This window comes from Lemur catta, chromosome 5, assembly GCF_020740605.2.
Source record: "Lemur catta isolate mLemCat1 chromosome 5, mLemCat1.pri, whole genome shotgun sequence".
Lineage (NCBI taxonomy): Eukaryota > Metazoa > Chordata > Mammalia > Primates > Lemuridae > Lemur > Lemur catta.
Genome location: NC_059132.1, coordinates 98206450 through 98233855, shown reverse-complemented (window position 1 = coordinate 98233855; position 27406 = coordinate 98206450). Strand labels below are relative to the sequence as shown.

Here is a 27406-nt window from a genome sequence, read left to right as displayed (position 1 = left end):
AGGCAGCAATAAAGAAAATGAACTTCCTGCCAGTGATTCTCTTTCAAGCCCTGCCAATTCCTGTGTCTGGGGAGGCTATAAAGAACGTCCAGCCTCATGTCAAGAGAACGGCTGCGGATCTCCAGCTCGCCTGCGCTCACGCATGCAACATCCCAAGCCTGCTCCCGGCCGGCCTGGGACTGAGACTGCCATGAGGATCTTCCTGTTCTTCCCGCAGCGATGCTCTCCCTGTGTTAGCGCAATAGGTGCTAGAAGAATGCACAGAGCACAGGCAAACAGCTGATGAAAAGCAGAATCTTTTCTCTTTGGCAGCAATACCAGTAGGACGAAGCACGTCTCTTTTGGAGCTTTTCAAACCACTTCAAAAGCAAGCTTTCTGGTGTGGATCAAGAAAGCCAGGCAAACTGTCCCTGAGCGCATAGCCACCAGCCAAGACACTGGTGAGCACAGGCAGCTCAAGACCCAGGCTCCGCCCGGGTGGTGTGATCCTTCCTGGAGCTCTGTCTGACTGCACCAGGCACAGGCAGCCTCGGAAGAAGCAGCATTGACTTTTGTGATCTGTAGCCAACCCAAAGGTGAACAGTTCCCTGGTTTCCCAGCCCCATCCTCCCCTGCCCTGCCTCTCCCTGGTGGCCTGACCTTGCTAAAACCTCACAGTCCTGTGGACTACACAAACTATTAATAAGTAATTTGGTCACCCTCTTAAGTGACATTATGGTTCAGTGGGCAGTGAACACTGAAGGGTCTGCTACAGATCATAAAATCAATTCTGCCTTCTTCCAACCAGACCAAGGCTTCTTTGAGTAGAACAAAACTCTGAGTGCTAAACATGAGATCTCAGGTGACTTTTCATATGATCTCTTTTGGTTTTTTTTTTTTAACTTTTCACAGAGATTTTTCTTAATTTAACCCAAAAGAGATAATCATATGACATTAGAACTAATATAAAAGAGGCAGTAGGACAGAGTGTGAAGACAGCCTTTCAGAGCCCCTCGTAGTCCATGAAGTTCATCAACAGAACCCTCCCTCGCGCCCCTCCCCAAGCTCCAAATCTCCACTTTCAGTCATGAAGCTTAAGTGGCATCTCCTCCTCGTGAAACCTGCAGTTTGAAGATTAATTCCTGAAGACTAACGACTTTGAAAGTCCACAGAAAGGACTCTGTGGTGGAGAGGCAGCACAGAAGTGGTGGGAGAGAACTGCTTCAAATCCCAGTGCCACCTCTTCCTAGCCATGTGCTCCTTAGCCTCTCTGATCCTCACTTGGCGCATCTCTAAAATGAGACTGATAACATGTACATCAGAGTATTGTTGTGAGGGATGAATGCAAAGATATTCGAAATTGTTTGATGTGTCCAGTACTCAACACAGTGCTCAGCACAAAGCGGGTCCTCAGAAGGCAGAACAGCCTACCCAGCTGACACCTCCATAGTGGGGTTTCTGGCTGGTGACAAGAGGTGGTTCCTGCAGCCCTGCAGGTGGTGGTTTACCACCAGCCAACCAGAGAGTTTCCCTCAGAACAGATCACCATTTCGATGTACACCCAGGGCTTGGTCAGAGCAAGGGCGAGAACAGTCAAAGTCCCTGAGAAAGTGCTAAAAGATCCACCTTATAATGTACTTCTCTCACTGCACTTGTGTCCTGACTCTCCATGTAGATTTCAATTCTTCAGGGAAAATAAAGTTTGTAACAATGGAGGTGATTAGGATGGTATTTGGCCAGGAAACAAACCTCCTCACAGTGTTCCTACAAAAGATACCTACCTATAGAGATAGATAGATAAAGATACACAGATAGATACAGATACAGATATAGGTATAGACAGATACAGAAAACAAAGCACAGTAAAATAGCACTTTATTACCACCTAGAAATCTTTCCCAAACATAGAGAAAGCTCCACTGAATGCAGCATAAAGCCATAAGGACTCTGTTACTAACTTGGTCTGACGTCAGAGCAGGCCAGAGACCTCTTTCAGACACTTCTCCCCAGGCCCAAGCCCACATCTCAGACCTGGCTTTGTTCTGCTGTTATTTGCTTTTGGTTGTGTGATTGCTGGAAGAGAGCAGATATGACGTCTACTGACAAAGGATCAGTCTCCAGGCACGTCTTACCCAGCATTTGGGGAAAAAAAAAGGGGGGGGGTGGTTAAAGAAGAGAGAGAAATGATCAGACTTTCTCCCAAAAGGGGCAGCCCCAGGCTACCTCCACTCTCCAGCTTGCCCATAAATCTTCACCTAGAGTTAGGAAAATTCCACCCTTAGCTATGGCCCCTAAAAGAGCCTTAAACTTGACCAAGCGTGGCAGTCCATCTCCTTGCAGGGAGAGTGAAAGGGAGGCACGGGCAGCAGCTGTGAGCTTTCTGTCCTCACAGGCTGACTACCACGCCCTCCACTTCTCATACAGCCCCCAGGCCACGGACTGGTACCGCTTCATGCCCTGTTAAGAACCAGCCCCCACAGTAGGAGGTGAGCGGCCAGTGAACGAATGAGCAAAACTTCATCTGTATCTACAGCTGTTCCCCAACACTCACATCACCCCCTGAGCTCTGCCTCCTGTCAGATCAGCAGCGGCCTTAGATTCCGTATTATGGTGGGTTGTATAATTATTTCATTATATATTACAGTGTAATAATAGAAATAAGGTGCACAATACATGTAACACTCTTGAATTATCCCAAAACCATCTCCCCCACCCTGTCCGTGGAAAAATTGTCTTCCATGAAACTGGTCCCTGGTGCCAAAAATGTTGGGGACCACTGGCGTAGATGAGGATGGAGCCCCATGATGGGCTTAGTGTTCTACTTAGAAGGGTAAGAGACTAGAGCACTCTCTTTCAGCCAGGTGAGCCTACAAGGAGAAGACAGCTGTCTGCAACACAGCAGGAGGGCCTTCACCAGACACTGGATCTGCCTGCGGCACATTCATCTTTGATTTCCCAGAACCGCAAGAACAGTGAGAAATAAAGGTTTGCTGTGTAAGCTACCCAGCTTACGGTGATTTGTAATAGCAGCCTGAGCAGACTAAGACATAGGGTTCTCTTTGTTCAGAAAGCTAGTTTAGCGGCAGCCGCCTACCATCCTGAGATGCTATTCCCTCCAGCCTCCCCTGCAGTGTAAGCTCTGGGACCACAGCTTCAGGGAGCCAAACCTCTAGCCCAGACCTGAAGAATGTGACTCTGCTCCTGTGACCTAGGTGCCAATCCACACTGTCAAAGAAGTTTGCTCTGTGCAACTGAACATCTGCATGCTGCTCACCAGCGACATGTGCAGAGCACTCCTCTGGGGGTTCTGTCTGGCCAGGGCCTCTGAGACTACAACAAACTGTCCATCGGACTGTGGTCTCGGATTCAGCCAGAAGGCCCAGACTCTTGTGTCAGCATTGTCCTTGGGATGCACAGCAATGCCCCACCTAGCACTGAACACTGAACACAGAATATTTGGCCGTTACCTCTGGCCAGCGTCCTCTCCCCTTGTGCCAACCGCCAGCCAACCAGACTCCCACGCAGCCCTGGCAGTGATGTGTGCTCGGCCTGTTGTGGCCACCAATGACTGAGTCAAAGTCAGAGCACAGATCTGCTCATGCCCAATCCATGACTTCCCTACAATTCATCAGCGTATATATTAAACAACTGGCTTGCTTTATTTTCATTTTTTTCATTTTGCCACTTTTGAGAATTCCTCTTTTTGAGAACCCTGACCTTCCAGTATTCCATAAGCCTTTTGAAAGTGACACAGCAAATATGATGCATGCACACTGCAAACCACAGCTGATTTCATTTTTCCATCATCTAAAAAGCACATAAGGTAATTTCTAAACCAGCAGTAAAATCTATTTATAAAGAATGCTGATTTGTTTTCTGCACTTTCCAGCACAGAGTTTCAATTTATTTCCTTACCATAAAAAGAACCATTACTTTTTAAAACAATAATAGTTAGTATATTTTAGAAATGTTTTAATTTCCCAAAACAACAACAACAAAAAAACCCAACTTGCAAATTAAAGTGTAAATAGCTTTCTTAAAATTGAACCATTTTAGACCCAGTTTGCTGATTGATGATTTCATTGTGTTTCAAGGTAGATGATTTCATGGTCATTGGGTATGTATATAATGATGTTTTTATAAAGCTATTGATATCACTAAAAAATATAATTATCATAAATAAAATTATAGAGAAAAAAGGATCTTCACTCTGACAATGCCAAATTTTGAGCTAACTCGAGGCTAAAAATTATGTTTCTACAAAAAAAAAAAAAAAAAAAAAAACTACTTCTATGGGATAAACCTGGTAATACCCTGAAACTTAATAATTACGGAACAGGAACTATGGTAATTTTTGAGAGGACCTTGTGTTCTTGGGAGGCGGCTGCGTTGGGTTATTGGAAGGGAAACATCACCACCATGTGGACAAATAAAGAAAGTGGATGAACGTTGCTCAAATTGTATCAGGTTGTATTAAAAATACCACTTAGATTTGTGTCTGGCTTTCTGTGAGAGAAATATTGTGTTTGTATTTAAAGGACATTATAACATTGCTTATAGAGATTTATAAATGATTCCAAAATGTCTTCAAGGAGACGCATCATCGAAATATAGCTACATGGACTCTTCATAAATTTCAAATTTGGTGGGAAAAAAAGAGGCCGACTTCTTAGTATGTACCAAAACTCAGAAGAAAAAGACAAAATAAACACTTTAATTAGGTAGTATCAAGGATGCCCATTCATACCACGTCTAATTTATGATTTCATAAACTAAAAAGGAAATCCCAGCAAAAAGAGCCCAAATGAAAGAGAAAGGAGATGACAACAATGACTGTCCTCTCTACACCCCCTGATCTTTGTCCCACTCAACAAGCCCCCACAAGACTGTAATCCCAGCTGCTCGGGAGGCAGAGGTAGGAGGATTCCTTGAGCCCAGGAGTTCAAGGCTGCAGTGAGCTATGATGACACCACTGCACTCCAGCCTGAGTGACAGAGGAAGACCCTGTCTCTAAAAAACAAAAAAAAACTTTTTTCATAATACACAGGTGTGATTTACCTTTTCTACCCCATCTTCTCACAAGTGTATGTTGGAGTTCCCCAGAGGCTACCTGACATGGGATGTCACAAGAAACTGTGGAAGCAGAAAGAAGAACCAAGCTCTCTTCTATGAAGCCAGACATTAAAGATACATACAAACATAGAAAACAATGTCACTTTTCTCACCAATTTTATAGCTTTGAAAAATACCAATTTTAATAAAATATGTGATTTATGTTAATATATTTTATTTTTATTAATTTCTTAATTTCTCAATTTTAACTTTTAATATGATAAATATAGACAGATAGAATCCAAATAAATGAAAGCTCTTTAGAGTCCTCAATAACATTTACAAGTATAAAAGGGTCCTAAAGCCAAAGAGTTTGAGAACTGGTGCGCTAGAGAACAAGCTCTCTGATGTAGTCTGACGTGGCATCTACCTAGCCCATTTCTTAAATGCTTGATCAGTTATCTCCCATTCCCCTCACCGTACCCTTATTGCACAACTCAATTTCCCTACTCCAGCCCTCCCTATTATGGAAAAGTTTTCAGTTTGTGGATCTTATTTATTAAATCTTTTTTGACTGTGTTATTGAGGCACCGTTGATACATAAAAATTGTATAAAGTATACAACCTGATGTTTTGATATTCACATATGTTATGAAATGATCACAATAGGACAAATAAACATATCCATTGTCTCTGCATAGTTACCATTGTGTGTGTGTGTGTGTGTGTGTGTGTGTGTGTGTGTGGAGATTTAATTTATGATCTATCCTCTTAGCAAATTATAAGTATACAGTACAGTATTGTTAACTATCATCACCATACTGTACATCAGACCTCCAGAAATCATTCTAACTGCAACTTCGTTGCATTTGATCAACAGCACTCCACTCCCTGCCTCCTGTAGCCCCAGCAACCACTATCCTACTCTCTGCTTCTATGAATTTGAATTTTTATTTTATTAATACTTTAATCACAAAATGCCTAGTCATGTTAAAAGCAAAGAGACATCCAATAAACAGCTTCTCAACAGATAATCTAGAAGAGATGGACTATTGGTACTTTATTTTTAAAAGTAAAGGGAAAAGAAATTATCCTGAAAATACAAAACTATTGTATCAAATATCATGGCAAATCAACATTATACACTAGGTTACTTAATAAATTTCCAGAGGTGACTGGAATAATTTCCATAAGATTTTGTTTCACCTCTAAGAATAGGTTTCACAAAAAGTTACTTACTCATCTCCATTGCTAGTAGTGCCAATTAACACTGTTATTCTGAGCAAAACTTAAAAATAACATTCATACTTTCCTCCAGTGAGATCACATGAGATGTCTGGATGGAGTGGTGTTTTCACATGAGAGCATGTTCACTCTATATTCTTCACTGCAAATAACAGAAGATGGAAGATGTGGCCCTTCCTCATAGTTTGCTTAGGATTCAAAAAAATAGGAACGGTGTTTTGTTGATATACAACCCAAAACTATAGCTGTCCACGACAGTACCTTATCAGTAAAGGAAGAAACCATGAGACAGAACACGTAAAAGAATGAGAGGTCTACATATACTAGGGAGGTTCTGAGGAGAGAAAGATTATATTTGATTGGTGCTATGGCTTGAATGTTCTCATTCAGGTGTTAGGAGATGGGCTTTTAAGAAGTGATTAGGCCATGAGGACACCACCCTTGTGAATGGGATTGAGTGCCCTTATAACAGGGCTCCATGGAGGAGCCCATCTCTCTTGCCCGCCCACCTTCCACCATGTGAGGACACAGTATTCATCCCCTCTGGAGGACAGAGCAGCAAGGTGCCATCTTGTAAGCAGAGAGCAGCCCTCACCAGACAACCCCACCTGCCAGCATCTTGACCATGGACTTCCCATCCTCACAAATTACCCAGTCTGTGCTGTTTAGTTATAGCAGCACACACAAACTAAGACAATTGGGGATTAGAAAAAGTTTCATGAAATGGCATTTGAGAAGGGCTTGATGGATAGAAAGAGAGAGAGGGTTTCAAACCACACATGTGGAAGGAATAACATGACCAAGTCCAGCTGGAATGCGAAATGGAGAGGGTAACAAAATTACAAGACATTCCACCATAAGTGGGAGGATGTGGATGCAATGTAGCAGCAAAGTGAAAATTTAAATATTTACCACTGACTCCACATTTATTTGGAGCCTAATGTGTTCCAGGCTCTGAAATCAAGTAAATAAGATATAGATATGAATAAGTTCAAGACTCTGCCTTTGTATAGTCAAAATAATGTCTCCACAAAAGTGTCCTAATCCCTGGAATTTGTGACTATGTTACTTTACATGGTAAAAGGGACTTTGCAGATGTGATTAAATTAAGGACTTTCAGATTGGGAAATAATCCTTGATTATCTTGGGGGCCAGCCTAATCTCACATATTCTTAAAACCAGAGAAACTTACCTAGCTGTGGTCAGAAGGTCACATGACTACAAGACAAGAGTCACAGAGATCCAACGTTGCTGGCTTTAAAGGGTCCATGAACCAAAAAATGTGGCCTGTAGAAGCTGGAAAAGGCAAGGAAATGGATTCTCTCCAGAGCCTCCAGAAAAGAATACAGCCCTGGCAACACCTTAACTTAAGCCCAGTAAGACCAGCATCAGACTTCTAACCTATAGAACTATAAGATAACAAGTCTTCGTTTGAAGCTACTAAGTTTGTGGTAATTTGTTGTGGCAGCAATAGGAAACTAATTTTAAAGAGTTTATGATTTGGAAGAAAGGCAGGCCAGAAAGCCACAAATGCAAAATGATTAGATTAAAAACTACTGAGATTTGGACTAGGTGTTTTAAAAAATAATTTCGAAAGAGAAGTTTGCAGCTCAAAGAGCAGATTTGTAGATTTCATCCTAGAGGTTATAGTTAGGGCCAAAGGAATACAGGAGCTCTGCTGGGGACAATGCATGGGTTGAGGTTCTCAGAATTCTGGGTAGGACCCTGGGGATGGCTAATGTTCATGGTAATGATGTAGTAGATTGTATCACTGTTCACCCATTATCTGGTGTCCCTCCTGCAGTGTCCCTACCTACTGCAAGATTATACATTTTTGTCTTGTTAAAGGAAGGGTCAGGTTTAACCAAGTGACCTGGGAGCAGAAGTGACATGTGTCACTTCCAAGCAGAAGCTTTAGGACTCCTTTCTCCATCAGGCATGATGACGACCAATGTTCCAGCCTGAGGCTGCTCAGTCAGACTCAGTCTACAGCTGACCCACAGTGGACATGCAATGCAAGCAAGAAATAGGGGTTCTTAAGACTGCAAAAGCTTGAACAATAACCTAGAATAGAGGTCCAGTTGCCTAATTCAAAGGAACCACAGGAGAGAGATGCCCAGGAGTATCCCAGAACTGCCATGAGAGAAAGCTTTACCTATCAGTCAGGTCAGGAGACCATGAAGCCACTTAGGCAGCAAGGAAGGGAGGGAGGGAGGGAGGGAAATAAGAGAGAGGAAGGAAGAAAAAAAACCTGTTCCTCCTTCCTTTTTCACTGTCAGGAAAAATTCTGAAAGACTCTGAAATAGACCAAATAAAATTACATATATCCTATCTAGTGCATTCTTCTGGGCTATTTGACTCAGCAGGAGCCTTTTACATCTCTGTAGGTTGCAAAATACTTAAAGTAATGCAAATGACTCTTGTCCACAGAAGCACAAATAACTTTTGTCAGGTAGAAGCAATTGATTATTGACCTGGGATATCAAGCAGTTTTGCATTTATTTGTAAATTTATTTCTGTATACCTATTTGCTTACATGTGTGCTCTCTGATTTCCCCTCCAACCAGTTGTAACATCTTACTGGTCCCTCATTAATTAATGAGTTAAAAAATTCTTTTGACACTTGTTCATTTTATTTTTATAAGAGAGTAAAAGATTTTACCTTCTCAGGGAAAAAAATTGTTCTTTAACACCAATTCCCCACATCCCACAGCAGTTAACGTGGTAAAGGTGTGGGAGCAGCAGAGAGAGGAGTAGACACATTTCCCAAAGATGAGTGGCCGCCATCCCCAGGATTGTTGAAAAAAAGAGGAGAATTTCAAATTTCAAACTCCCTGAGCCAGGCTAGGTTCTTACTGAAAGAGTGGCCTACCTACCATACCACCCACCCCGAGGATGCAGGGGTGCTCACTTACCCTCGTGGAGGTTGAGGTGGGGGTGCACTGTCCTCTGGGACAAGCTGGTCTCTGCTGTGCGTACAGCCAGTGCAGTCCCTTCTCTGGGCATTCCGCAGTGACACCTGCTGACATGTGGCTAATCCTGTCTTCGTTTGGGCACCCACTGATGAAGTTTCTGGTCACCCACTGCCATGTTCCTCTGGCTTCCAAGGCTTCACACCTGGTAGTAGACTTCTCGGCAGAAAGCCTACAGGCCAAGAGAAAGTGCGATGATATATTCAAAGTGCTGAGGAAAAACAACTGGCAACCACAACCCAACAAAGCCATCCCTCAGAAACGAAGGGGAAATTAAGGCATTCTCAGACAAACAAAAGCCGAGGGAATTTCTTGCAACCAGACCTACCTTACAGGAAATGCTAAAGGGAGTTCTTCAAACTGGAAGAAAAGGGTGCTAACATGTTGCATGAAAACATCTGAAGGTGTAAAACCCACAGGTAAAAATAAGTGTTCAGACGAGTTCAGGGTGGTAGAACACGGTAATCATGGGACACAAACCACTTATTTATTCTTGGTAGGAAGGTTAAAAGACAAAAAAAAACCAAGCAGTCTGAATCTAGAAGTTACATTTTTAACTAGAAACACATTATGTACTTAGTCAGATGAAGGCCCTTCAGGCCCTGAGTCTGAAGCATCTTTTGCATCCCCCAAGCGCAGTGGCTTACAGAGATGATTGATTGATAAATCGATAAGGAACTGACTTCCAATGTCCTCCCTGATATGGCATTTCCCCACCCACCCGATTTTCCCCCTCTGTTTTTCAACACACTGCCTCCCTCCTCTCCAGTCAAGTCACACTCCTAACTGTCCCACCCTTCACAGCTTAACTTCAGGCTTTGGAACCTGAATACTTCAACAGCATTGGGTAGGCAGTGCCTGCTCCAAGGCAGGGCAGGGTGGTGTGTAGGCGGGAAACACGGATGAGTCAACTACAACTCCTGTCCTAAAAAGAAAGAGCACTATTATGTTACAGCATAAGAAATGCAGGAGATTTGGGGAAGCACGGGTCATTCAAAGATGGTCTTTTGGAGGAAATGAGGCCTGAGTGTCCCTTAAAGGTTGAAAAAAGGGCCGAGTGCAGGAGTTGGAGCCAACGGCACCACTGCAGGAGCAGGAGCGGCAAACGCAGAGCTCTCGGAACGTCGTCGCGGTGCGGCGCGACCCGGACTGACGTGGCAGGGCCAGCGGTAAGAAGGGAGCCCGGTCACGGTAATTTATTAACTGACGCTAGGACAGCCCCGCTCCAGGACCCTGGGACTCCTCTAATACATTTTAGATAGGGGAATAGTAGTGATCTACGGAGATCACTCGAGCAGCACCACGGAAGGGAGTTTGGAAAGGGCAGAATTATTCACAGAAGGGATTGGAGCAGGCGGGAGAAGCATCCACGTGGCCACTCCAGGAGAGCCGCTCCCAAGACTTCAGTCTTCAGTGCCAAACCCCGCCCCACCTCCGCCCTAATTCAGCTGCGGCCCCAAATTCGGCACTTAAATTACATTGGACTTCGTTCCGTAATTGTTTCCTGCACATTATTCACGTCTCCCTAGTTAATTAAAACAACGCGATAAGGTTCGTGGAGCTGCATAAAGCCGTGTACGCCGAAGCCCAGACTAACACCGCGCGCCCAGCCCGGTCCCTGGTCACCTCCCCTCAGCCAGTCCCCGGCCGCCCGAGCCCCACCGGAAGCGACGCCGACCCCGCCCGCCAGGGGGCGCGTCCGCGCGGGCTTCCGCCTTCGGGAGGCGCTGTTGTTCCGGGTTGCGCAAGAGGGAGCCGGAGGGAGCGGCTGGACGCTGACAGACTTGGCCCGCTGCGCTTGCCGTAGCGCCCCCCGACAGTAAACACGAAATAGAATTCTTTATTTCTGATTTTTCAACGTTCGAGCGAGAAAAGCAAAGGAGTCCGTACAAGCGCTAGTGCTGCGGCTGTCTCGCGTGCTTTCCGAGCGTTTGCACTTCGCCTCCACCTTTGTCCCCCCGCCGCTCCCCGGCCGCCTCTGCTCCCGGTCAGGTATTTGGTCCCTTCAGAACCATGGCGGAATACTCCTATGTGAAGTCCACCAAACTCGTGCTCAAGGGGACGAAGGCTAAGAGGTGAGACCCTAAACTCGTGCGGGAGCCTCTTCTGTTCTTTTCTGACACCCCGCGCCCCCCCCCCCCCCCGCGAAGCCCCTGGGAGCCGTAGGGGGCTGTCGCTTTAGTCTCCCAGCCCTTGGGCCTGGCCTCTTGTCTGGGCCCAACTCGGTTCCCGGCGCCCGTGCGGAGCTAGAAAAGCTGTTGCGCCCTAAGGAGACGGGGGGGGGCAGTAGCCCCAGAGCCGAAAGTTTGGGTCCCCTGAGGCCTCCCTGCAGACCTCTTGCGTGGTGGGTCTGCATTAGTCTGATCATGCAAGTCGTAATAACTTCCTTTACTGGGGACGATTATTTTCGCCTTTGTCTCCCTTCCCCCTAAAAAAAATTCTTGATTCATTTGTTGTAATGTGCAGAGTGGAAGTGGGCTGAATCACATAGTGGTTAAAGATTTGGGCTTTGATAGGGATATGGACTCGAATCTGGACTCCACCATTTGCTAATTTTGCGACTTGTGACCAATTGTTTAATATGTCTGAGCTTCCATTTACTCATTTTACTCTAAAAGAATTATGAGGATTAAATGAGGTAACGTGCATGCAGTAAATAAATTGAGTCAAATGCAAGGAGGCTGTCATGGTGACTTATGATTATTAGCTATTTAGGGAAAGATACCTGTCCACTCAGATCTGCACCTCTTTTTTTTTTTGCACCTTTTTTAAGTGGTAGATTTGTCTGGTATTGACTATACAGAATGTTTTTGATACTTTTAGGTGAAGTGGAAAGTAAGTATCAAGGAGCAAGCTGAAGCCACTGCCCTTGAGATGAATCACAGAGAAATTTAGTACCTCTTTCAAAAATCCCAGAGCTAAGAAGTGACAGAATCAAGATTTAAAACCTGGTAGTCTGGCTCCTAGGGGTCTGGCATCATGAAGAACTTATCCTGAATAAATCTGAGATTTTTACTGTGTGAATTTGCTGGGAGGAGAGCAAAGTTATCTTCTGAAAACTTACTTTATGATTAAAATGCAAACAAATGTGTCATCTTAAAATTATAACAATCATAATTTTAATGCATATGTAGCACACTATGTGTCAAGAATTGTTCTAAGCACTTATATATTAACTTTTTTTATTTAAATCACTCTTGAGTTTTTTTGGTTGTTATTGACATGTAATTCATATATCATAAAATTCACTCTTTTAAAGTGTATACAGTTCAGTGGCTTTTAGTATATTCATGAGGTTCACCACTGTCTAGTTGCTCAACGTCTTCATCACTCCAAAAGGAAACTCTTACCTTTTGAGCAGTCACACCTCATTTTCCCCTTCTCCCAGGCCCTGGCAACCACTAATCTGCTTTCTGTCTGTATGGATTTGCCTATTCTGAATATTTCATAAGAATGGAATCATACAATATGTGGCCTTTTGTATCTGGCTTCTTTTACTTAGCATAACATTCTTGAGGTTCATCCATGTTGAGCATGTATCAGTATTTGTTTCATGGCTGAATAATATTCCATTGTATGGATCTAACACATTTTGTTTATCCATTCATCAGTTGGTGGACACGTGGGTTGTTTCGACTTTTTGCCTGAGTAATACTGCTATAAATATTCTTATATAAGTATTTGTGTGGCAACAGAGTGAGACTCGGTCTCAAAAAAAAAAAAAAAAGAGGGCATATCAGTGTAAATCATCATAAATCAATAATTTATAAATGGATGCACAGCTTAAAAGACTCTTCTGAGCTTTCATTTTGTGATATTTAACATACAAATCAGTATACCTAAACTCACCTGTATAAATTATCTCCTGTAGTAAAAAGAAAAAGAGCAAAGATAAGAAGAGAAAAAAGGAAGAGGATGAAGAAACCCAACTTGATATTGTTGGTGAGTCAGTTTTCAATGTTTTATTCTGAGAAAAGTTAACATTTGTTGAGATGTCATTTAAAATATTTTCCTGGTTAGATATATATGCCCTGTTCATATTTGTCTTAAAGTGCTCAAGTATGATTTACAGCTGTAGATTCCTGTTATTTTTTAGCATAATAGATGACACTGATGCCTTTTTTTCATTACTGGAACAAAGCACAGGAGAGAGGAAGCATAACTCTCTGATTCAGTAGCCACCGTTACACTACTTAATAGCCAGAGATTCTGATACATAATTTTAAAGGCCTAATGTAGATAAATATTACTTAAACAAATATGTTTTATAAATTATTTTCTCTGGACATGTGTTCATCTTAGTTGTAGAAGTCAGTTTGTCTCTAAAGGAAGTATATTCACAGTAAAAATCATTTTATAAACTAGGAAATGAATGAAAATCTTCAACAGAATAGAACATTAAGGTAGCCTATAAATGATACCATAAATAAACTGCTCTAAAACATTTAACCAGTCTGTTTTCCATTTAGTCCTTACCTTTCCATACCTATACTTTAAAGCAATTTTTTTTCTCTTTTAAAACTTGGCAAGTTACATTTTGAAACTTCATAAATTATGGTACCTTTAAACATACATACAAATATGGAATAGTGTAAAGCTTCCTGTCTTGAGATCAGGTAGTGTGAGTTCTCCAACTTTGAACTTCTTTTTTCAAGATTAACTATTCTAGGTCTTTTATATTTACGTATGAATATTAGAATCAATTTATTAGTTCCTACGATAAAGCCTGTTGGATTTTCTGGGAGAGTTGTGTTAAATCTAGATCACTTGGGGAGAATCAGCATCTTAATATTGAGTCTCAATGATTTGTAGTTTTCGGTGTAGCTGTTTGCATGTCTGTTTAAAACTTGTTAAGCATTTTGTAATTTTGTACTACTATAATTAGAATTCTTAAATTTTATTTTCCAATTGTTTGGTGTCAGTATATAGATATACAATTAATTTTTGTGTATAGACCTTGTAGTCTGAGATGTTAAATTCACTTATTATTACATCTGGTATTTTTGCTTATATAAAAAACTAAGAAATCTGCAATCATGTTTCTTGTGACTATAGTTTTACATCTTTCTTTCCAATCTTTGTGTCTTTTGTTTATTGTTATTGCTGTGTTATACTAACCAAGACTTCCATAATGTTGAACAGAAGTTGTGAGAATGAACATAATTGCTTTGTTCCCAATCTGAGGCAGAAAAGCTTTCAAGCCATATGGTATGATGTTAGCTGTAAAATCTTCATAGATACTGTTTATCAAAATGAGGACATTCCTTTTGAACTTAATTTCTTGGGAGTTTTTATCTTAAAGGTGTTTAATTCTATCAAATGCGTTTTTCTGCGTACATTCAGTGCCTTCTCTGTACCAGATATCCCTAAACAATATAGATCTGGCTCCTACCTATTTAGAAATAACAGACCTTATTTCTAAAAAGCTAAATAAAAAATTACAATATGTGACAAGCTTTATCATGTGTTGTAAGACAACACAGCAGTCTGCATAAGATTTAAAAGGAAATAACTTTAAGCGTGTGTCTATATTTTGTTTTAAAAAATGACAAGTAATGTTTTGGGATAGATTCTCAGATCTGGCTTAGGTGTCTGCAGCACACACATAGATCGCTTTGGCTGTAACCTCACTTTTAGAGATAGGCAACTTTAGTGTCCAGTGCTTTTTTACAGCCAAAAGCCCCAGGGGTGATACTGGCAAATACTATGTTATGTTACTTTAGTAACATACATATTTAATGCATTCATTTAGTATAATGTCTTCAAGGTTCATCCATGTTGAAACATATGTCAGAATTTCCTCCTTTTTTAAGGCTGAATAACATTCCATTGTATGTGTGTATGTACCACATTTTGTTTATTCATTCATCCATCTATCAGTGGACGCTTGGGTTGCCTCTGCCTTTTTGGCTATTGTCAATAATACTGCTGTGCACATGGATGTGCAGATATCTATTCAAGACCCTGATTTCAATTTTTTGGTGTATATACCCAGAAGTGGAATTGCTGGATCATGTAATTCTATTTTTAATTTTTTGAGGAACCACCATACTGTTTTCCATAACAGCTGCACCATTTTACGTTTCCACCAGCAGTGCGCAAAGGTTTCAGTTTCTCTACATCCTTGCCAACACTTGTTTTTCTGTTTTAGCCATTCTGATGGGTATGAAGTGGTATCTCATGGTTTTAATTTGCATTTCCCTAGTGGTTAGTGATACTGAGCATCTTTTCATGTGTTTATTGGCCATTTGTATATCTTCTTTAGAGAAATGTCTATTTAAATCCTTTGCCCAATTTTGAATTGTGTGGGTTTTTTTTTTTTTTTTTGGAGTTCTCTATACTAGATTTTATTCCTTATAATATATATAATTTACAAATATTTTCTCCATTCTGTAGGTTGCCTTTTTACTCTGATGCAGTGGTCATTCCATGCACAAAAGTTTTTAATTCTGATGAAGTCCAATTTGTCTATTTTTTTCTTTCATTGCCTGTTCCTCTCATGTCATATCCAAGAAACCATTGCCAAATCCAGTGTCATCAAGCTTTTTCCCCTGTTTTCTTCTAAGAGTTTTATAGTTGTAGCTGTCACATTTAGGTCTTTGATGTATTGTAAGTTAATTTTTGTATTTGGTGTTAGGTAAGGGTCTAACTTCATTTTAGCTAAAGTTTTACTGATTTTTTTTAATTAATTAGAAAAAACCTAAATGTTTAGTTGAATAGGAAATTACATAACACTGTCATTATCAGACCTTGCAAAATTAACAAGAACTCCTTAATACCATCTAATATCCTGTTAATTATTATCTCATTTCTACTCTAACTAAAGTACAACCCAGGGGAAGATTTTGGGATATTCTTTTTTCCATTAAAATATAAACTTTTGCAACAATTGCTTCAATAATCTTACTCTAGAGTTTAACGTTTCTATTGGTGAATTAGAAATTAGTGTATATAGACATAGATTCTGCTCATTTTGTTTCCAATCTAAAATCATAGTTAAGACTGCTATGTGCTGGGAAGTCTTTCTGCAGAAGCCCATAATATAATGGGCATTGCCTCTGGAAAGCAGGTGTGGATGGCTGGATGGGGTCTGGAAGGAGAGGGACTGTTCTCTGTATCATTTTGTATCGTCACAAGAACCTAATCCTGACTGTGATAGTAGTCACATGAATCTACACACATATATGGAAACAAGTGCTTGCAAAACTGGTGAAATCTGAATAAGGTTCATGGATCATATCAATGTCAGTTTCCTAGTTTTGACATTGTAAAATAGTTATGCAAGATGTCATAATTGGGAGAAACTGAGTAAAAGGTATATGAGATTTCTGTATTATTTCTTACAACCACAAAATAAAAAGTTTTAAAAGATAAGTTATAGCAACAATGAAAAAGAACCTTGTGTCAAAGCTGAAATATAAAATTTAAATATTAATTTTATTTTTTAGGAATCTGGTGGACAGTAACAAACTTTGGTGAAATTTCAGGAACCATAGCCATTGAAATGGATAAAGGAACCTATATACATGCACTTGACAATGGTCTTTTTACACTGGGAGCTCCACATAAAGAAGGTTTGTGTCTCTTGGAAGCAATGGAAGGGAGACCAAATTCTAACTAGTCTCAAACATACTCTGAAGGAATAGAGCCCTCATTTGACTCCTCCTTATTTTTCCTTCCTCAATATTTATCAACCATTGGCAACTCCCTCTTTTCAGTATAAGCATTTGAAAACATTCTGTGTAGTTCCAGAAGAGTATCTTTGGAAATCAAAAACAACATGAATAGTTAAAATAGTAAATAGAAAGAAAAAATAAAACCTGGTTGAGTCAAAGGTTTGGATTTCTTCTCCCCACCCCCCGGCTTACTGCCAAAACTAACCTGGGTGTAACAATTTGAAGTTTTCTCATTCTCTTTAGCCCAGCAGAGGAAGCACTAATGAGATATGAAGTAATTAGAAGGTAAAAAAGCAGTATCATTTGGTCAGAATGGCCATCTCTTAAATGAAAGCATTTAGTTTTTAAAATATTGTGCTTATTTGTGACTGTACTTTAAAAAGTAAAAAATATCTTGGAAGGATTAAAGAAGCACCATGCTAATATATCTTATTAAACATGTAAAACTAGCACTGTTGTAAGGAGATAAAATAGATCTTGATTCTATAGATACTGTATTATTACAATTATGTCCTAATATCTTAATATTCTTACATTTAATTTTAAAAGAAAAGAGCTACATTTTTAAAACAAAAGAATATATCATATCTGTATTTATAACAAATGTCAAATTTATCTTCAAATGTTTTTTCTTCAATAGTTGATGAGGGCCCTAGTCCCCCAGAGCAGTTTACAGCTGTCAAGTTGTCTGATTCCAGGTGAGCTTGAGTTGAACTGTAAGTAATAACCATTTATTTTTTAATTTAATTTGCTTCATTAAAAATTTCAATATTTAGCTGACTTAAGCTCATAGAGTAATTTTCATGTAAAAAACAAAATAATTTTTTTTGAAAAGTGGATTTTGTAATCTACTTTTAGTGGATTTCCTATCAATATATAATACTAGACTGGAAAAAAAATATGTAAGTTTAAAAAATTAAGCTTACTAATGTCACAGACCAAACAAGATAGATTAGAAAGATCATGTGAAGAAAACAGGCATAATACAAAACCTGGCCCAGTGTTGCTGTCATATATAAACTGATCAGAAGTCAGGAGATTAACAGGGTTATAAAGAAAAGAGTATCACCAAAACCAGCAGGGAACATTATATCATCATAAAGACAAAAAGAATGTATTACTCTTGGCCTGACGTGATGGCTCACGCCTGTAATCCTAGCACTCTGGGAGGCCGAGGCAGGTGGATTGCTCGAGATCAGGAGTTCAAGACCAGCCTCAGCAAGAGTGAGACCCCGTCTCTACTAAAAATAGAAAGAAATTATCTGGTCAACTAAAATATATATATAGAAAAAATTAGCCGGGCATGGTGGCGCATGCCTGTAGTCCCAGCTACTGGGGAGGCTGAGGCAGTAGGATCGCTTAAACCCAGGAGTTTGAGGTTGCTGTGAGCTAGGCTGACGCCATGGCACTCACTCTAGCCCAGGCAACACAGCAAGACTCTGTCTCAAAAAAAAAAAAAAAAAAAAGAATGTATTACTCATTATTTTTACAATCATTATATAAGGTGACCTTTTTTATTCTCTCAGTGCAAAAGTGCAGAGTGATACTTTGAGTCATACATGTTGAAAGTGAATTTCAGTATTCTAGCAATTGGTTACATCAACATGATAATGATTTGTATTATCAGTAACCTATAAATGAGTATAAAGTCAATTCCCTGGAGATTGGTAAGGTAAAAAATTAGAAATCATAATTTTTGTAAAAAATCACATTACGATGATTATTTCTATACTTTTCTTTGAAAGTCTGGTAAGTATGGTAAAAGACTTCTAAAGAATAAAAGCAGAGGAAGAAAAAAATCAATAGATACAAACTCCTTTACTGTTATAAACAAAAAAACATAATAAAATTAACAAGTGAGGAAAATATTTGCAACAACCTTAATAAGCAGTGAGTTCTTACTCTTCTAATGTATGTACTAAATTTATAACACTAATGACCCCCATAGAAAAATGGCAATAAGACTTCAATAGAAAAATGGACAAGAGACAGAACCAGATAAAAAGTAAAAGAAAAGGAAAAGAAATGCAAATGCCGCTCTAATTAATAACTAAAATGCAAATTAAATGGGATACTATTTGTTCCATGTCAGGTTTTCAAGTATTTTTTTTAGAGTCATAATGTTTAAAAAGCCTGTGATACAAAAGATGCTGTCTTGATCTGAGGAGAGAATGTAAGCTGATAAAGCTTTTTCTGGAAAGCAGTTTGACAGCTTATCATAAATGCTTTAAAGTTGATACACTTCGATTCAATAATTTTTTTTCAAAGAATCTCTTCTAAGGATAAATTCAGCAATTTTGTTTACAGAAAAGATATCAATAGGACCGTTTATAATAGCAGAAAAAATAAACTTTTTTGTGTAATATAACATAACTATTAAGAGTAGTATATTTGAAGAATAATGAATTTGGAAAATGTTTGCTATATAATATATAATGTAAGATATTAAAAAGCAGAATATTAAACTGTATATAAAACTGCACTATGTTCCATATTTAATTTAATTAATTAATTTAATTAATAATTTGATTTTTTTCTCTCTCAGTTTTTAACATCTTATCTCTTTTATTAATGTAAAGAATTGCCCTAAAATCTGGCTATGGAAAATATCTTGGTATAAATTCAGATGGACTTGTTGTTGGGCGTTCAGATGCAATTGGACCAAGAGAACAGTGGGAACCAGTCTTTCAAGATGTAAGTGCTATTCCTGTTTACAAAAGTCTCCTGTCAGTGTATGAGAAAATCTTAAACAGTTAGTAATATATTTTAAAATTTAATATATTTTAAAACAGCAAGAAAAAGTAGGGTACAATAATGTAATATATTAAATTAGAAAAAATCAATGTGAGCTTATAACTTTAAAGAGATCTCAAAAAATAGTACAACAAAAATGGCAGTAGTAATTTTGCCCACCATCGTCCCTGTACACCCTGAGTGCATGCTTAGATGTGAGTCTGTCTTATTTTCCACTAAAGAACCAGGACTTTTGAGACGATAGCCAACTTTAAATCTCAGGGTAGGAACACAGAATAGTTCAGGAGTATCCTCTTGTTAGGAGAAATCATGGATGCTTTCAGAAACATCAGAGAACAGTGGCAAAAGCTAAGACCAAGTTGTGACAATTTATGCATAAAATAATAAATAATGATAATGGTTCATTGAAATAAATATAGTCTGTAAAAGTCAGTTCATAATGAAGTTCAAAAAAAGAGTGTACAAAAAGATAGTTTTAATACGAGAGAAGGATGGAGATAATGCCTTAATTCTTACTAATGTTAGTAAGTAAGCAATTGCAATATGTGGATGTTTTGTTAAGTCTTTGTTGATGCAGAATGCATCATATCTTTTTCTATTTGTGTAAACAGTAAGGATTGAACAAAACTTTGAAAGAGCTAAACAATCTCCAAAAAGTAGATACCATATCAAGAACAGTAAGGACCAGTGGGTACCAGGTAAAACAACCAAGTGGAAGAGAAGTTCAGTAGCTGAGTAGCAGTCTTGGTAATATATAATAACATATTCAAAATAGGATTCAACAGTGTTTTTCAAGATGATAAATTAACCAAACATCCCCCCAAAAGAGATGATTACTTAGACTCATTCCTTTAATCCCCTAGTATAAAATCTTGAGTCAGTGACTTTCAAACTGTTAGTATTTTGATCCCAACCCAGTGAGAAATGCATTTTTACACTGCACTCAGTGCACACATGTGTATAACTGAAGCAAGAGTTGTATTTAACAGTACTTATATATCCATGTGTTATCCACGCTGGTATTTTCTATTCTCTTTTACCCTTTCTATGTGTATTTTTTTTTTTAATACTGGTCAGAAACCACTAAATTGATTTCATGACCCACTAATGGGTTGCAACCCCTTTTAGATGATCTTACTAATTATGAGAGTTACTGATAAAAATTAAACCAACAGAAAAGGACCGTATATCATGAGAACCAAGATGATGAGTCAGATACTGTTATACTAAGATATAAAACTTTAGAAAAGTTCAGTTCGTTTTATTTTTAGGAAGGATCTGAATTTCAAAAGTTTAAATTTACATGAAAGAGTCACTGAAAAGACCCTGATGTAACAAGTTAAACCTTATTGCAGAAAGGGATGCAGCTGAGTGATCTGCAGCACAGGTTTCAGTCACCTTAGATCCTACAGCAGTGCCCTGGTGCTCACCGAGTCATTCAGGTGACAGCCCCTGCCACTGAACTAAGAATTGAGGTCACATCCATGCTATTAGCGCTCTTGTAACTGGATGTAAGGTTATTACTACATTTTATAATTACTATATTTGTAAACTGATGTTTAAGGTATTCCGAGTTTTCCAAAAGAATCAGCCGAATACAAATTATAATTAAAACTTATATTTGTTAAGAGAATTTAATTAACCAAATTTATAATCTAGGTTTAGATACACAAGAAAGTCGGTTTTCAAAGTTTTGTTTAATAGAAATCAATGTAATACATCAAACAGTAAACAACTGAAAAGTCCCTCAGACATTGATACTTAAATTCAAAGGCACCAGAGGTATTTTACATATTTTTTTATATTTCTAATTATGAAGAAAAGAAATTTAAGTAGAAAAATTATAGGTGATTTTGGTTTTCTTTTATGTATGTTTCTGTATTTTCCAGGTTTTCTCCAAGTTCTTTTTCCTGATTTTAGAATCAAGGAGGAAAAATTAATTTAGTCTAAAGGCTTAATTAAGATTTCTTCTGCAGTTATTTTCATCACTCTATTTCTGTTGTTTTTTTTTAACAGGGGAAAATGGCTTTATTGGCCTCAAATAGCTGCTTTATTAGATGTAATGAAGCAGGTGATATAGAAGCAAAAAGTAAAACAGCAGGAGAAGAAGAAATGATAAAGGTAATGATAATATTTTTCTACAGACGAATACATGTCACATATGTGATGTGACTGCATATCTTTAAAACACTGAATCATCATTTACTATCACTTTAAAGATTTAATTAATAGCTTCTTATGATATTCCAAATAGGCTCTGTTTTTAATCATAAATCCTGTAACTCATGGCTTTTTTGCACATTGTAGTAGAGAAATTACTACATCTACAAGCTACCTTGCTATTAGCTCCATGTATCAGTATCTTTTTCTCTGTAGTTCCACATGCTTTTTAGGCTTAATTTTTTTTCCTTCTTGTCTGCATTTTAAAAGTTAGTTTTTTAATAGATAAAATGTGCTCATGGTTCAAAATTTTTGCGATGACATAAAGACATATTCCTCCCATCCACCTTGTTCACCTGTTTTCCATTTACCCTGTTTCTGTGCCTCCCCTTGTTTTTTTGTATAGCCTCCTAAAGTTTCTCTATAAATATATGAATATGTTTATAAGTTTCAGCTTTTTTGCACTAAAGGTAGCCTCCTGTACACAGTGTTCTAAGACTGTTTTTTCTTAATATTATATCTTGGAGATTTTTCCCCATCAGTATGTGTGTAGAAGATTTTCTCTTTATCTCTCCTTCTCTCCCTGTCTTCCTTTTTAACAGCTACATAGTTAGTATTCCATTTTAGGGATGCACCTTAATTTATTAAATCAGCCTCTTAGAGATGGAAATTTAGGTTGTTTCCAGTCTTTTGCTTTTACAGACAGTGCTGCAGCACATAACATTGAGTATGCATCAATTTGTAGGTGTGCAGGCAGAGCTGAAGATAAATTGCCAAAAGCAGAATTATAGGTTCAAGGGGTTTATGCATTTGTGATTTTGTTAGATACTGCCAGATTCCCTTCCATGGAGGCTGTACTAACTTACACACCTGCCAACATGTGTGAGGATGTTACCAGATTGTTTTGTGTTTGCTTAATGCTTGAGTTTTCATGATGTGCTAGTCCCTGTAGAAAATGTAAAAGTCATAGCAGAACTTCTAGAGCATTAATCCTCAAATTTTTGATGTTTTTATGAATAAATTCAAGTCTTCTTTACATGAGGAAAAATATGAGTCATGTAAAACAAGTGTTTGTTTGTTTGTATTTCATGTGTGTCATATAAGCCAGAAATAAGTGTCTCTTATTCCAGGCTAAATTCCCTAATCCTACTCTTTGTTTTACTTCATTGTAAAAGTTATACAGACATCTTCATATCAAGGTGACATTCTATATAAATAGATAACTGCAGGATAACTTAGGTAAATCAGGTCGTTAACTGGAATTTAATGAAGGCCTTTTTAAGGCTTAATTTTTTAGACTTAAAAAAGTCACTTGGTCTTTAATGACATGTGCACACCAAGATCTGTCTAAAGAATAACTCCTACCTTCTTTACACATTGTTTTTTGTTTTCTTGGCATTCCTTCCCAGTACAGAGCATTCTGAACCTTGCTTGATTTGTCTCGTCAGGAGACATAGGTTGTGGCTAGTCTGCCTGATCCAGATTTGCTGTGTACAAGGCATTAGGGAGGCCAGAGTGGAAAGCTCTAAGAGGTGGGGGGAAAAAAATGCCTTTTCCAAAATGTTCCTCATTTTAATAAGTGAAGCATAAAAATACATGTTATGTTTTCTCTACTACCAGCATAATTTGAAAACATCTATCAATTATCTATACATGCTTTGTGTCAGATTTTCTGTCATATATTTGATGTTATTCTTAAAATATTCTTGATTTTCATGATAATTTACAGTCTTTTAGTATTCTTTGTACCTTGAAAAATATTGCTAATCTTTTAAACAAGAATAACAATACTGCCAACTCTTTATTTCATTTTCTGGAGTTGGTTGATGGAGAGATACCAGTCTAGAACACAGCATAGGAATTATAAATTTTAGTGTATTTTCCATAATTTTTCAGATGAAGTACCCATCAAGCTTCTCTGGGTATCTTTCGTTAGTTAAGAACCTGGGCCGGGCGCGGTGGCTCACGCCTGTAATCCTAGCCCTCTGGGAGGCCGAGGCGGGTGGATCGCTCGAGGTCAGGAGTTCGAGACCAGCCTGAGCAAGACCCCTTCTCCACTAAAAATAGAAATAAATTATCCGGACAACTAAAAATATATGTAGAAAAAATTAGCCGGGCATGGTGGCACATGCCTGTAGTCCCAGCTACTCAGGAGGCTGAGGCAGTAGGATCACTTAAGCCCAGGAGTTTGAGGTTGCTGTGAGCTAGGCTGACACCACGGCACTCACTCTAGCCCAGGCAACAAAGTGAGACTGTGTCTCAAAAAAAAAAAGAACCTGGACGCTCTGAGCAATGATTATCCAGGACTCTTTCCCCTTGGCATTTACACTGCAGTGTCTGCTAGTCTGTGCCAGTCATCCACCTTTATGAGAGGTCTTACCTACCAGAACACAGATCCATCTTACGAAAAGTAGTGCTGTGCCACAGGCCCTCGCCAGGAATGTTCCCAGATCTTCTAGAGCCCCTCTAACCAAAACTGTCACACACATCATTGGCACAAACAAGTTATTGGTCATCACTTTATAAGTAATGTTGGAATGGGACTCTGGGCCACAGAGATCACTTTGGAGACATGGGTCCTTTGGGTTGCAAATTGCTATTTTCAAGGGCAATCCTAATTGTATCGAGATCAATTAATTTATGGCATGTGATAGTGAATATCTGTTTAAACATAGGATGATATAAGAAGCATTTAAAAGGGGTAGATTCCAATTATGTAAAAACAAGTTGTGTAATGTTAAAAATTTAATATATTTTGTAATAGTCTATGCACAACAAAATAGCTGCTGTCTTAAGCTTTAAATCTAATAAAATGATGAACACTATCTACCAGGGATAATTTGATCCCAGTATATTTACTTTGGGGCCAAAATTAAATTACTTAAGTTATTGCCTAGTCGCTCAGTAGGATCTGATCTGTAAAATGTTTTTCAAGTAATTTTCTCTTCAGTGTTTCTGACACAAGGGCTATAGAGAAGCATAAGATAGCAATTATTTACATAAATCATACATACAAAAAAAACACATATCCAGAACCTGTCTTTTTCTGAATCTAATTGCTAAGTTAGTTATTTTCTTCTTTTACATAAGAAATCGCCTAGAATGTTCTTGTACAAGAAGTAAAGTGGGGAAGGTGGGAGATAAATGTCTAACCTGTTGGATTCTCATGTCCAATATCCAGATTCGGTCCTGTGCTGAAAGAGAAACCAAGAAAAAAGATGACATCCCGGAAGAAGACAAAGGAAATGTGAAACAGTGTGAAATCAATTATGTGTATGTATTCTTCTCCTTTTAGACCTACAGATTTGACAGTGAAGCACTGCTCAAGGTGGTTTTAAAATAAAATACCTTAAGGACAAGAAGAGGCAGCATAATGTACACTTGAGGACAAAGCACTGAACTAAATGCTTTTCTTTTCTTGAGGCTCTAGAGGCTTCAGTTTTCCTATCATCCTGCTGGCTCTCAAAGCTGAAAGCACTTGGGTTAGTCATTTTCCTTATTCATTAATAGGATGGCTATAAAGCCAACCAAAGGCTGTTGGTGGCCAGGACACGGGGACTCCAGCGGCATGCCCTGACAGAAGTGGGGCTGCCCAAACAGTGGCCTTCTTGATGGTGGTGATGACCCTTCACAAAGGGTCATCTTTGTAGTTGAAAAGCTAGAGGTTATTAAAAAAAATTCTGATTACATTCTTTTAATAAGTGAAAAATTAACAGTATTTATAAGTTCAGTAAAACATGTATAATCAATGTTTGGGATATTTTCAATGAAGACATTTTTATTTACAGAAAGAAGTTTCAGAGCTTCCAAGACCACAAACTTAAAATAAGTAAAGAAGACAGTAAAATTCTTAAAAAGGCTCGGAAAGATGGATTTTTGCATGAGACGCTTTTGGACAGGTAGATATAAATTTACTTCACCTATTTTCAGTAGCCAAATAGAAATGGCATGCATAAAACCAGTGTTCTTTTTAAATTATTAGTTTTCAAATTTTTGTCCTTTTTTGTAATTTCTGAATTTGGTAATATTACGTAGGACATCATAAGTCTGAGAAAAGATTGGCAAGGAAGAATATCTAAAAATTATGACAAGATTCTAAGTATTTATATACTTTATTGTAAGAAATTCAGGTTTGACTGTGCATCTACCTTATAAATCTATTTATTATCATCTTTTTATAGCTATTAGAACCAGAGTTAGAAAGTATTAATAGTTGTTTTCCCATTCCAGCAGCTGTAGGTTAAAAAAAAGAAAGAAATAGTTATTTGACTAATTGACTAATGTCAAAATTCTGTGGATTCTACTAGAATAGTCACAGTTTCCATAAAGTGAAATAAAAATAGGTCAGTTAAAAAATGACTAAATATAAAAGTTAAATGAAGTTAACCAGTTTTAAGTTAGATTCAGAAGGGTGCAGGATATTTTTCAGAGTACATTATTAGTATTTATTTATTACTATTCCTATTTAGATAAGTAATGACCTAGGTTTACAACACAGAAAAATAGGTAAGGAGGTTTAGCTGTGAGCTTACAACTATAAATCAAGTAAGTGCCAGATTTTGGTAATCTCCAGATACTCATTCATGTCCTGTGTTGCAAAATTACTCTTGACCTTTCTTTATATTACCTGATAAAGGCAATGCTTAGTTGTATATTTCTGAATTCTTACCTGGAATCAATAAATGAGGTAATGATTTTTTTCAGCTGAACAAATAATATGTATCTAGTTCTAAGAAATCAATAAGAGAATGTAAAATATAATCAGGATATGGACTCTAGAATAAGCTCTCTATCCCATAACTTTATCACTTGTAAAAATACGGCATTGCCACTCCATTAAATAAAAATTCAGGGCACAGTTAAATTCAGAAGTAATTAAAATTGCTATCGTGGATTGAAAAGCCCTTAGGCAACATTTATTAACAATTAGGAAACAACTTTCATGAGATTAGAATCCATTTTGTATAGAAATAAAATTGAAAAGTAAAATTTTAATAAAATATTTTCATGTAAGTGTTGTGGTAATATAACCAAAATTGAACATATAATTTTTAAGCCTGAGTTTTATATTTGGCAGCAGTTGACTATGGTATGTTTTACATAGATTAATTTTTTATTATTTGTCTTTGTTTAAACAGGAGAGCCAAATTGAAAGCTGATAGATATTGCAAATGACCAGGATTTTTGTTTCTGCCTTTTTGTTTTTTCTGAATAAAATATTCAGTGGAAGTGTTTTTACAAAGTTCTTGGGCTGTTATGGAATTACTGTTTAACTAGTAGCCAGTTTAACCAAGATTAAATAAGTTTAATCAAGATTCTTTATGGTATTTTTTAGCTAACTGCTGTGTTTCACATAGAAATGAACCTTAGTACACACTTAAAGTACCACAGAATTTTTTTTCTGGATTTCCTGTCATAAAGGATGAAGTACCACTCTAAGAAATTGATTTTTCCTGTGCTGCTTGTGGAATCTGTCTTATTGCTTTACAATCTTACTTTACATGATACAATAGATGCTTTATCAGTACCCTTAATAGGAAGTTAGAAACTCCCAATCCAGTCAATCCA

General features: G+C 38.1%; 1 protein-coding gene across 1 annotated transcript; it reads left to right on the top strand.

The window, feature by feature from the left end:
* Positions 1-11005: 11005 nt before the first annotated feature.
* FRG1 (FSHD region gene 1) lies at positions 11006-27083 on the top strand. The gene is made up of 9 exons (XM_045552337.1): positions 11006-11323; positions 13120-13190; positions 16697-16822; positions 17565-17622; positions 19504-19618; positions 21695-21799; positions 25020-25111; positions 25627-25737; positions 26977-27083. Exons 1-9 carry the CDS (start codon positions 11262-11264, stop codon positions 27011-27013), a joined length of 777 nt encoding a protein of 258 aa, XP_045408293.1. The 5' UTR covers positions 11006-11261; the 3' UTR covers positions 27014-27083.
* The last annotated feature ends 323 nt before the right edge of the window (positions 27084-27406 follow it).

Excerpts from the sequence above, each read along its gene's own strand:
- FRG1 (XM_045552337.1), top strand. The coding sequence starts at position 11,262 with ATGGCGGAATACTCCTATGTGAAGTCCACCAAACTCGTGCTCAAGGGG. Across the intron at positions 13,191-16,696 it reads AACCCAACTTGATATTGTTG|GAATCTGGTGGACAGTAACA; the intron begins GTGAGTCAGTTT and ends TTTATTTTTTAG. Across the intron at positions 17,623-19,503 it reads GTCAAGTTGTCTGATTCCAG|AATTGCCCTAAAATCTGGCT; the intron begins GTGAGCTTGAGT and ends ATTAATGTAAAG.